Genomic DNA, 12,310 nt, shown 5'->3' with positions numbered 1-12,310 from the left:
CCCTCCTCCTCCTCCCCTCCTCCTCCTCTTCCTCCTCTTCATCAGTCTAGTTCCTATCCTATCTCTTACCCAACTTTAGCAGTGTTGTAATTCCTTTGAGGTGGTCTAGCAGAATGTTTTCTGTTTTGTCTTGAGCAGTTTTTCTGATAATGTAATATGAGGATCATTTGCAGATCTTTTTGAACTGGGGCAGTTATATGGACTGTTATAGGGACTGAGCTGTCTTCTATAGGACCCTAAGATTCCATGGTATATGTCATAAACGCAATATGGCTATAGGTCTTTTTGCTTTTTTGGTGGTGGTGGTGTCTGTGTGTGTGTGTGTATTTTTAAGAAATTTGTATGAGGATGTAATTCCAGAATCCAGCTCCTTTTTCTTAATCTGTCTCCAGCTTATGCTTTCATCTTCATCTCATTGTCATGTAATCAAGGATCTTTCCCCAATGTGAACAATGAAAATGCTGCTTCCCTTAGGCCATAGATTCCTTACATTTGTTTTATGGTAACTGAAATAAGGGACTAGGTAAAAAGAATTGAGAGGAATTTTAGGACAGCCTTCCCATCTCCTAAACTATTACCCTGACTCAAGGATCAGTGTAAATAAGTTCTAGGGAATTTGTTGAGGCATATTCAGGTTACTAAGTTGCCCTGGGTCACACAGATATATTTAAGCACATGTTGGATACACTAAGTCCTGTACTTTGTTAACTATATTGTCTCTACAACTACATTAATATTTGTTTCATTATTATTATATTTTACCCCCTTTTAAATTTAGATTAATGGTTATGAACTAACAGTATTTTAAATTATTCCAATTACATATACATATCACATGCCTATATTTGTATCAATACTTCAAATACTATCAAATATTTCAGCCCTTAACAGGGCTTCTCAAAATGTTTGTTCTTGCTGCTATTGTGTCTGTTTAACACAAAGGATCCATGAATTTAAAAGATTTGAAAATTTTTCTTCTATATACCTTTCTTGGATCACAACTGATAGCCCAGAGCCTATAATCTCATAAGCTTTCAGAATGCTAGCAAGAGTCTATCTGGAAGAATTCTGGAATGTTAGAGATTAAAGGCACGTTAGGACTTATATAGTCCAATCCCCTCCCTTTACAGGGAAAGGGAGAGTCAGAGAAGTGAAATGACTTGCCCAAGGTCATATAGTTGGCTAATGGTAGAGCTAGGACTAGAAAGATGTCAAGTATCTTTTAATGCTCTTCTATCACTCAGCAGAGCTTCGGTTGGTGACATCTGCAGGCTTAAGAAGTATATTGTAGCTCCCTCTCTCCTATCATTGGTGCCCGAGTCTTTGTTTTTCCATCCATTCCTTACTTTCAACCTAAAAATGGCACAATAAGTCAGTGATGGTGCTGACCCCTTTTTCCCCAGTAGGCTGCAGTGTGGAACTTTATTTTTTTTTTTTTTTCAGGCATATAAAGAGGTAATTTTCTACTGGATTTCCTTGTCCATAGGACTAGGCCCAAAGTTTATATCTTCATGTTTGAGCTGTGAAACTATAGTTCAATATATGGTCAAAATCTCCTTTCTCTTTTGGAAACCAGCTCCAGGTTCTCAAATAGTGAATTCCTTCCTCAGGGCCAAATGACTATCTATAGGGTAAGCAGAAGTGTTTGAGAGAAAAAAAAAATCTCTTGACATCGTCCTATCAAGATATATCATGGAGCAAATAGGAAAAGGGTCGGACAGCTTTTGCGCTTCATGAAATTATTAGGTGTCTGTTTACCTGGGACCTAAAACACTGTTTTTTTCCACGCCAACACCTCATTTTGATTTTGCAGATATAGAAACTTAGACTTAGGGATATTTTAACTATTATGTCAACAATGTATGACAGGATTGCGAATGGAACTCAGTCTTTTCATTTTCACTTAGACCTAAATAGATGGACCTAAGATAGTTCAGCTAACAGGAAATAAGTCTCTTTCTAGGCTGAATGATCTCATAATTCTGTAGGGTTTAGAGTTGGCAGAAACTTTGTCATTTAGTCTTATTTTAAAGATGAAGAAACTGAGATTTTGAAAGGGAATATGTAAATGGATTCGTTTGAGTGAGGAATAAAGGAAAACACTGAGGCTGTGGACCAGGGTGACTGTGAAAGGGGTGGTACTTTCACAGAAAAAAAAAGTTTGGGAGGAGAGATAATGAGTTTGATTTTGGACGTGTTCAACTTGAGATGCTTAGGGTATACACAGTTCAAGATGTCCAGGAAGTAGTTGGAGATGATTGTATTTCAGAAAGGATATTAGAGCTCGATACATAGGTCTGAGAATCAGCCCCACAGAGATGATAAGTGCAACAGTGGGAGATGATGAGATCACCAAGTGAGATATTACAGTGTGAAGAGAAAAGGGGCCCAGGACAGAGCCTGGGGCCACCCATAGTCCCATGACATGTAGCAAGAATCGGCAGAGGAGATTGAGAAGGATCAGTGACACAAACAGAAGGAGAATGAGGGGAAAGATCTGTCACAGAGAGTAGAGCATATCCAGAAGGAGAAAGTGACTGACAGTGCCCGATACTTCAGAGACCTCTAGAAGGATCAAGATTGAGAAAAGAATATTAGATTTTTTGCGATTAAGAAATCATTAGTAACTTTAGAGAAGGTGTTGCTATTGAATGAGGAGGTTGGAAGACAGATTGCAGAGGGTTTAGATGAGAATGAATGAGATGGGAGCCCCAAGTATAGGTGGCTTTCTCAAGGAATTTAGCTAGGGAAGAGAGAAAAGATAGAATCTGATAGCTAGCAGGGATGGTCAGATCAAGTGAAAGCTTTTTTTTTTTGAAAGGATGTGAGAGACATGGGCATGTTTATAGGCAGCTGAAAAAGTGCAGTAGATAGGGAGAGATTGAAGATAAGAGAGTGGGGGCTGATAGTGGGGTCGATTCACTGAACAAGCTTCCTTTTCTTTTAAAGATACTTTACTATATACCCAATATCAAGCAGCAATAAAACCAATTTAACACATATTTAAAATCAGTTATACTTAAAAAACCAATTCCTCCAGACAATTTGAACATATCATTTTATTAGTGATCATACTTGTGTCCCTTACCTTCTATATCTAATTTATCTTTGTGTGTGTATTTTTCCTTTCATAATAATAGCTTGCATCTTCAGAGTGCCTTAAAGTTTGCAAAGCAGTTTCCTCACAATAAACCTGTGGGGTACGTAGTACAAATATTATTATCTCCATTTTAGATCTGGGAAAACTGAGACCCAGAGAAGTTAAGTGATTTGCCCCAGGTTATATTGCTGGTACATAGAAGAGTCAGAACTTGTACTTGAGTCTCATGACTACACGATCAGCAGTCTTTGACTTATTCTATGTTGACTTTTTTATGATCACTATCTATACATAGCTTTCTTTCAGTTTTATTCTCTATTTTACCATTACTACATACAACTCTCTCCAAATTCCTTTGTATTTGTTATACTGATTTTGGGGGGACTTCATAGAATTCCATTTCATTGACATAGTATAGTTTATTTGGCCATTTACTAACTATTGGGTACATAGGTGGCTTCTAGTTCTTTAAAATGAAAAATAACATTGCTACAAATTAATTCTTTTAGGGTATATTCCTAATGATTGAGTCAGAAGGTTTGATTATTTTTGTGACTTCCTGAATTCTGCTAGACTACTCTACAAAAAGATTTTACCCATTTATAATTCTATCCTCTATTTATCTATCTATCTATCTATCTATCTATCTATCTATCTATCTATCTATCTATCTATCTATCTATCTATCTGTCTGTCTGTCCTTTCACAACTTTGCCAGCATTTAATTTTGTCACATTTGTCTATCACTCAATAAGCCACTCAATGGGTGTCTCAAAAATCAGTTGCTCAAGGGGGAAGGCCAGTACATTATAATATAATAAATTATATTCCCTATAATGCTAATCTTTTGTTCGTAATACAGAATGTTATCTCATGGGAATATTGACTTGAAGGACCCAGATATTTAGGCGATAATAGCAAAAGGTTAGAAAGCCAAGTTGCCTCAATCCAGTAGAAAGGATTTCTACAACTTAGCTCCTTTAGTCATTCTCCCTCTGCTTTCCTTGCCTCCTCCCCATCTACCGACCCTCCTCATCTGCCACTTTTGCAGTTTTCTTCCTACTGTCTCTAATTTTGCTTCATGCTATATCTTTGGGTGGTTTCATTTTCCTTCTCTTTAACACTTCATTATTTTTCATTCCTTTGATGTCAAGGGTAACTGGAAACTACTTAATAAATTTTTACCAATATGATGGCTGCTTTTCTAAATGAGCAAAAAAGGTCAAGCAGATGAGATTATTTTCCTTCAAAAGGAAGAATTCCTTTGATTCCTTTCCTTTCCTGCCTATTGCCATCATTCTAGTTCAGGCTTTTGTCACTTTGGGAATGAATTGCTGAAAGTCTCCTTGATTCAAAACTCTTCCTACATCTAGTCCACACTATATATACCATTGTCAGAATAATTTTTCTTAGCTATTACTTTCACTGTTAATCCTGTGCTCAGAAATCTTCACTGATTCAACTTCCAATGGCATTAAATTTAAGTTTTTCTTCCTATCTTTCAAAGACTTCCATAACCTGGCCCTATGTCAGCAAGCCAAATTTATTTCCTCTAGTCCCTGATAGTCACAACAATCTCTTCACTATTCCATATGCAAACCATAGTCATTCTAGTCTACTCCTTTAGTATTACCTTTTTTATCTAGAAGGTTCTCTTCTCTCCCCCATTCCAAGTCCAACCATCCTTGAAGGCATGGCTTAAGTTTTCCCTTAATGGTTCACTGATCTCTCTCTCACTTGACCATTTTCAATGTTTATGGCCTGTACCACACGATTTGCTATTTAATTATGTATAACCTTTTATATTTCCCTGTTTTTCATGTGTTTTATCTCTTCAGTTAGATTGTGAAGTTGTTGCCTCATAGTTTTTAATGGATCCTTATAGAATTTGTTATGGGGCTGAACACATAGTGGGTACTCCACAGCCATTGGCTGATTGACCTGTTACTTAACGATAACAATGTTTTGTGTAGAACCATGTTACAGTTGTTTGGAAAACTGATCTGTTTTTCCCACTCTTTCTTTCTTGCTGTTGTTCTGCCAGTGAATGTCCCTTCAACTGTAATGGAAGCCATGTGCAGACAAGATACCCTGCAGTCCTTTAACAAAAGCAGCAAGCTCTCTCCTGCCACACCACAGCGCTCTGTAGTTTTCCCACAGACTCCATGTAGCCGGAATTTCTCTCTCCTGGATAAGGCTGGGCCCATCGAATCAGGATTTAACCAAATTAATGTAAAAAACCAGCGAGTTCTTGCAAGCCCAACTTCAACCAGCCAACTCAACTCTGAGTTTAGTGACTGGCACCTTTGGAAATGTGGGCAATGCTTTAAGACATTCACTCAGCGGATCCTTTTACAGATGCACGTATGCACCCAGAACCCTGACAGGTAAAATTTGGGCATGTGCCCACCATTTGTTAAGTGTAAATTGAGTTATGTTCACTCCCCTTCCTCAAACCAAACCACCTGTGGACAGAGCTTCCACAGTGTCCCATGTCTGATGCACCCTTATGTCAGACAGCAATGGCTACTGCTTGACTTTATGGTTTATAAAAACAGTTTGGATTCACAGATTAGGGGGAAGTGGCTAGGAATTCAGCTTGTTTTTCAAGTGGTTCTGTACAACCAGTTATAAAAGGGAGAAAAAAAGAAGGAAAATTTATAGATATAGATGGAAAAATGAGGTCAAGATAGTTAAAATCTTCTCTGTCTTACAGAGATAACATAACTCTCTGCTGTGCTGCTGTCACAGTCATTTCAGAGTTCACCTATAGTGTGCAATGTGTATGAGCTTAATTAAGTACTGAGAGGTAATGAATTGGAATTTTTTGCTTAGTACTATTTTTCTTCAGAGCATGCAAACCCATAAATCGTGCAAAGCTGTCAAAAGGAAATACCTCCTCTCCCAGTGATGTGGAGGAAAACAGATGCCACTTATTCAATAAACTAATATCCACACAGAAGAAAAATGTTGACTAGATACCTCAGAGTCAAAGTTGGCTTGAAAGTTTGTCAATAAGGAATTTTATGGCCATGAACTGAGGATGAAATTTAGCTGAACAAGTGAATTAAAATTTCAGGTACTCTGACCAGTGGCACAGTAGATATAATGGAACCATTATTTATGAATCAAAACTGGTTTATTCGACAATCTTGATAGCTGGCATCACAAAAGACAAAAATCAAATTAATTCAATAGGAAAGGATTTCTGTGTTTTATATCTCCTTTATTTGTGGTGAAGATTTGACTAAAAATACTAAGTATCTGGAAAAATCACTGTGGATGTAAACCAGGAGACCGAAGTGGAAAACTATTTCCCCATGGCAAGTATGAGAGGCTAAGGAGACAAGAGCTTTGGTTTCTTTTCTAATTTTAACACAAATTTACAAAAAATAAAGAAGGCACAAGCAATTTAATTTTGTTATGATATAATTATCAGCCTAGTTTCCCCTTGCTGCTTTGTAAGTTTTAATAAGATGCTTCTCCTAGTCATGGAGTGAGAATAAGCTTTCTTTGGAATTAGTTCTTCCAACCCTCTGGGTTTGTGCACTGTTGGCTTACAAGCTGTGGGTAGGAAAATAAGAGTTAACTTTTACTCTCTCGCTATATCTCCACTGATAAACATTTTAAAATAGCCATTAATTTTAGCACATACATGTTTTCATTGGTACCATTTTGACTGTCTAATGTTTAGCAGTAAACATTGCTGAAAGAAATAACTGTTGCAGTTGTTGTGGTCAAAACATATTTTTTTCCTTTGGGAATGTTAAAATAGAAATGACTTCAAAAACCTTTCTCCATCTGTCACTTTTATTAGAGGGAGTACCCCCTGGTGGAAACTTTTCCAAGCCTCTGCACACCTTTTACCATGTATTTTGGCTGCTGAAATGGTACGAACATCTTGAAAGTGTTTTCTTGAATCCAATAAGGATGTAGTAAGATTCACTAAGCAAAAGTTTTTAAAAGCACTTGCATCTGCTTCCAGTGAAATGACTGCAGGTGCAGCTGCAGCCTCCTGGTATGATTTTGTATTTGGGGAGCTTTTCCAGCTGAAAGATACTTTCGAAAAAAGATTCCCATTACAAACTTAATTAAGAGATCAAGTGACTTCAGATGGAAATGGCTAAGGGTCACTGTAGACACTCATTCCTAACTGCTTAACTAAAAGTAAGGTGTATTAAATGAAATTATAGCTGGAAAAATCTGATTTCTGAAACTTACAATCATTTTAATGTGTAGCATAACACATTTCTATGCTTTCTGTATTATAAAGAGATGAAAAATGACCACAATAAATCAAAAGACATTGAAATAGACTTTTGCCAGACTCCAGTTATGCAATTTACTTAGTGAAGTCAGATTTGCATTAAGGTTTATATTCCTATGATATATGTGCTATAAAATAATAGCTGTATAATTAGTAATAGTTAACTAAAAACTTTCAGAAAAACCCTGACCAACTAAAAAATACACATTTTCAAAGTACTACAACATGGGAAGAGACTAGTAGATCAATTTCCATTTGATCAAATGTAATTTACACTTGTAGTTCAGAGTCCAGGTTGAATTGAGATCCTAGCACTTTACTAGACCCCATGAGTTGTTTGATTCTTACATAGAGTGACAAGGCATTCAAAGCTAAGCAAAAGGAGGAATTTATACAATTCAGGCAAGTACCCTGACTTGGGCTGAATGACCAAAGTAATCACCCTTCTTACCCAGGTTCAACACTTTTCTTTTCACTGGATTGTGGGGACCTGGTAATAATTATTCAATATCATCTATATCAGGGGTTCTTATCTTGGAAGGCATAGACCCTTTGGGGAATAGATTTCAGGGGACTCATGAACTTGGATAGAAAAAAAATACTTCTTTATTTTTACTAACCACTAACTGAAATTTAGCATTTCCTTCAAATATGAATTTTTTAAAGTATTCTGAGAAGAAGTCTACAGGTTTCATTGGGGACCAAAGGGGACCATGATAAAAAAGATTAAGAAGCTTTGATCTTTGTAATAGCTTAAAATGCTTGATGCCTTAAAAAATAACCCTTGTCATATAGGTACACTACTATTGATGGAAAGACTTCTAAATCATAGTATCAAATTAACTTTAATTATTGGGGGCCAGGTGGAGATTAAGGGTTTAAAAAAGTAATAGCTAAAATTTTCATGATGTCAGAAAGTTAAGAATTAAGGAGCTTCTTGATGAGGGTGAAAGAATAGAGTGTAAAAGCTGGCTTGAAACTTAACATCAAAAAACTAAGATCTTGGCAACTGGTCCCTTCACTTCTTGGCAAACAGAGGGAGAAGAAATGGAAGCAGTGTCAGAATTCACATTCTTGGGCTCAAAGATCACTGCAGATGGCGACTGCAATCATGAAATTAAAAGGTGCTTGCTCCTTGGAAGGAAAGCTATGGCAAATCTGGATAGAATATCAAAAAGCAAAGACATCACCTTGCCAACAAAGGTCTGTATAGTCAAAGCTTTGGTTTTTCCAGTAGCAATGTATGGCTGTGAGAACTGGACTATAGGGAAAGCTGAGTGCCACAGAAGCTACACTTTCAAATTATGGTGCTGAAGAAGACTTTTGAGAGTCCCTTGGACCTCAAGGAGATCAAATCAGTCAATACTTAAAGATATAAACTCACACTATTCGCTGGAAGGTCAAATACTGAAGCTGAAGCTTGATACTGAGTTTGTTACTCTATTACTTAATCCTGAAGCCTTGACCACATAATGAGAAGACAGGACTCACTGGAAAAGCCCTTAATGTTGGGAAAGATTGAAGGCAAAAGGAAAAGGGGATGGCAGAGGATGAGATAGATAGTGTCATGGAAACACTAAACATGAACTTGGACAGACTTGGAGAGATAGTGGAAGATAGAAAGGCCTGGCATGCTATAGACCATGGGGTAAAGAATAGTCAGACATGACTGAACAACTGAACAACAAAAAAGAAAAACAAAATTTGCTTAGAGCTTTGAGGTTTTCTAAGTGCTTTATATACTTTGTTTTCTTTGATGGGCATTCTCTGTCTGACCAATAAGTTGGACCATGTCATTTTTCAAACAAACCAGCGCCATCTCCATTCTAAGACATTTCAGTTGTTTATTAGCATCCTTGATGACCTTTTTCTCATTCTAGAATGCTGTTGTTCTCTTGTTTCTGTTGTGTCTGACTCTTTATGAACTCATCTGGAGTTTTCTTGGCAAAGATACTGGAGTGGCTTGCCATTTCCTTCCTCAGATGAGGAAATGGAGGCAAGTGCATCATCAGTGTTAAGTGACTTAACCTAGGGTCACACAACTAACAAGTGTCTGAGGTTATATTTGAACTCTAGAAGATGAGTTTTCCTGACTCTGGACCTGGTACTCTATCTACATTGTCACCTAGCTGCCCTAACTCCAGAATCTTGACTGCCATCAATACAGATGCTTTAGGGGCTATAAAACATCACAGAATCACAGAAAGTTAGTCCAATTCCCTTATTTTACAGGAAATAGTCCCAAAGGGGTGGAATGATTCTATTGTAGGGTAGAGCTAAGGCTTCAATTCAGGTCTTCTGACTTTTAAGTACCACCTTCCTGTGATTCTTCAGGGAAACTGTTACTAATTTCTCGTGGAGCATATGTATAGACTAGCTTCCTGGAGATCTTCAAAAGAGAGTTCACCTTGGTCAAAGCTGGTGTTTGATTTGCATCAATTACATCAATCCTCTTTTGCCAGTCAATTAACAATTGGGAGCCTCTTACCTTGCTTATCAGTTTAAAAACTTGCAAATGCAGAGCCCATGATGTGATATACATATAGTCTGAAAGCATCTTCTGTGGATGGCAGCTCACTGAGGGACCATGGGGGCATAGCCCCAAGGAGGCAACTTTGTGATCATCCAATATGAAGGGGAAAAGAAGGGTCACATCTCATCCTCCTATCATAACTCATAGTGGTGCGTGTCCCTAACAGCCCCACTTTCCTTAATGTTTCTGCCTCTTCACCTCCCCTCCCCTTGCTATTCAAGTTCTCAGCAGTTGGTGGCACAGTGGCTAGAGTGTTGGATGTGGAGTCAGAAATACCTGAGTTCAAATCCAGTCTCAGACTCTTAGTAATTGGGTAAGTCAATTAACCTCTCTCTGCCTCAGTTTCTTCAACTGTAAAATAAGGATAATACTATCACCTGCTTGTCAGGGTTGTTGTAAGGATCAAATGAGATAATATTTGTTAAAAAGGACTTAGCACAGTGCCTGGCATGGAATAGGCACTACGTAAACGTTTATTCCCTTCTCCTTCCATTTCTCTCAACAGTCGCTCTTTTTTCACTTCTAAACTAGCCATCTCTTTGTGAGAGCTATAAGTTTCCTATGGGGCAGCCATGAAGCAGCTGCACTGCTTCCACTGGGAAAATTCCTTGGCCCAGCCCTCCCATGCCCTGCCCCACATCACCTCCTGAGTATAGTGGTAACCTTCAGGAGGCAGGTTCTTTACTCTTGGTAGTGATAGTGAGTGATAGCCCTGATGCAAACCACACTTTTCATTTTGGGTCACAGACTGGGCAGGTGTGGATAAATTGAGATCTGTATCATAGACTTTACAATATCTTTCCTCCTAAACCAGGGGTGGGGAACCTGCAGCCTTGAGGCCACATGTGGCCCTCTAGGTCCTCAAGTGTGGTCCCCTTTGACTGAAGTGAATCCCCTTTAATAAAAGGATTTGTTCTGTAAAACTTGAACTCAGTCAAAAAGCTGCACCCAAGGACCTAGAAGGCCACATGTGGCCTTGAGGCTGCAGGTTCCCTTCCTCCCCCGCCCTGTACCTAAACTCTTCCTTCTTCTAAACTTCTCTATTATTGTTGAGATCACCACCAGCCTTCTGGTGATATAGATTTGCAGACTTGTTGTCTTCAACTATTAACTTTCCTAGCAGTAACCAGGTGGTACAGTGAGTAGAGAGGTAGAGTACTGGGTCTGGAGTGAGAAAGACGTGAGTTCAAATCCAGCCTCAGATACTTACTAGCTGTGTTACTCTGGACAAAACACTTAACCTCTCTCTGCCTTAGTTTTCCCAACTATAAAAAAGGGCTATTAATAGTCCCTACTTCCCTGAGTTCTTGAAAAGAAAAAGAGAGCTATTGTGAAGCACTAAGATCATATCTGGCATGTAGTGTTTGATAAATGCTCATTTCCTTCTTTTCTTCTCTGCTCCACATATCCATCTAAGTCTTGCCATTTCTACATCCACAGTATGCCTCATCTGTTCCCTTCTCTCAATTCACAGTCACCACCCCCATTTAGGTCCTCATTCCCCCCTCACTTGAACTATTGGCAATCCCTTCTTAATTGGAACCCTTGTCTCAAATTTCAATCACAGAGTTACTCAAGATGGCTCCAGGTTCATGTTCATGTTATTTTTTCCCTGAAACTAAGAAAATTTTTAAAAGTCTTTTTTTTCATTATTCCAATCTATTGTTTTTCTTTTCAAACAATATCAGACAGGTGAGGAAGTTGGAATTGAAGTCCATCCATAATTTGAATTAGAGATTTTCCCTAAGCTTTGGCTCTTTCCCATGAATTCATTGCCCAGCTGAAGTTTTCTTGACTCAGTTTTGTTTGAACCAAGAGTCTGAAATCCTTTTTCTCTTCTGTTTTTGTGCTGCAGAAATCTCTCAAATCCCATTTGGGAATCTCTAGAACAGAGCAAACAAAAGACTTCAATCACAGTGAATCATTTTTAGACAATTGCCTTTTCTCTTTTGTCCCCCCTCCCTTTCAGAACAGTACTTAAAATCACTCATGTCTTTTAAATTTGGCTTTCTTCCACCTCCCCCCTGCCCCCATGCCTTTTGGTTGGTTGTGTGTAGTAATTCAGTTTGGTATGCAGCCACAAAGGGGGAGATTCCTCTAGAATATCTTCGGATGTTTACATTTGTGCTGTCTAGTCTTTGTTTCATATCATGTAAGCCAGTAAATAAAATATGCAGAAGGAAGAAAAAAATGCCCTGGAGGGAGAATCTGGAAATTTATCTATCACCATAATTATCATTATCATTAATTTTTTGTGTGTGTGGATATAGGGGAAGGAGATGGAGGGATAGAGGGATATGGCCATCTTTACATGTTTTACCGGGTTTTTTTTTTCCTAGGTGTCTTTTTTTTTTTTTTTTTTTGAGAGAGAGAGAGAGAGAGAGAGAGAGAGAGAGAGAGAGAGAGAGAG

General features: G+C 38.1%; 1 protein-coding gene across 1 annotated transcript in view; it reads left to right on the top strand.

The window, feature by feature from the left end:
* The window catches only part of PRDM6 (PR/SET domain 6), a 161,180-nt gene that overhangs the window by 131,448 nt on the left and 17,422 nt on the right, over positions 1-12,310 (top strand). Inside the window, exon 6 of the mRNA XM_069087814.1 lies at positions 5,145-5,487. Within this exon, the coding sequence (XP_068943915.1) occupies positions 5,145-5,487 (343 nt within the window). The remainder of the gene's footprint in view (positions 1-5,144; positions 5,488-12,310) is intronic.

Source organism: Petaurus breviceps, unplaced genomic scaffold (genome assembly GCF_028583685.1).
Source record: "Petaurus breviceps papuanus isolate PSGF00001 unplaced genomic scaffold, PetGlider_PUasm1.0 183, whole genome shotgun sequence".
Lineage (NCBI taxonomy): Eukaryota > Metazoa > Chordata > Mammalia > Diprotodontia > Petauridae > Petaurus > Petaurus breviceps.
Note: the sequence above shows the minus strand (reverse complement) of the source record. Positions and strands in the feature narration are given on the sequence as shown.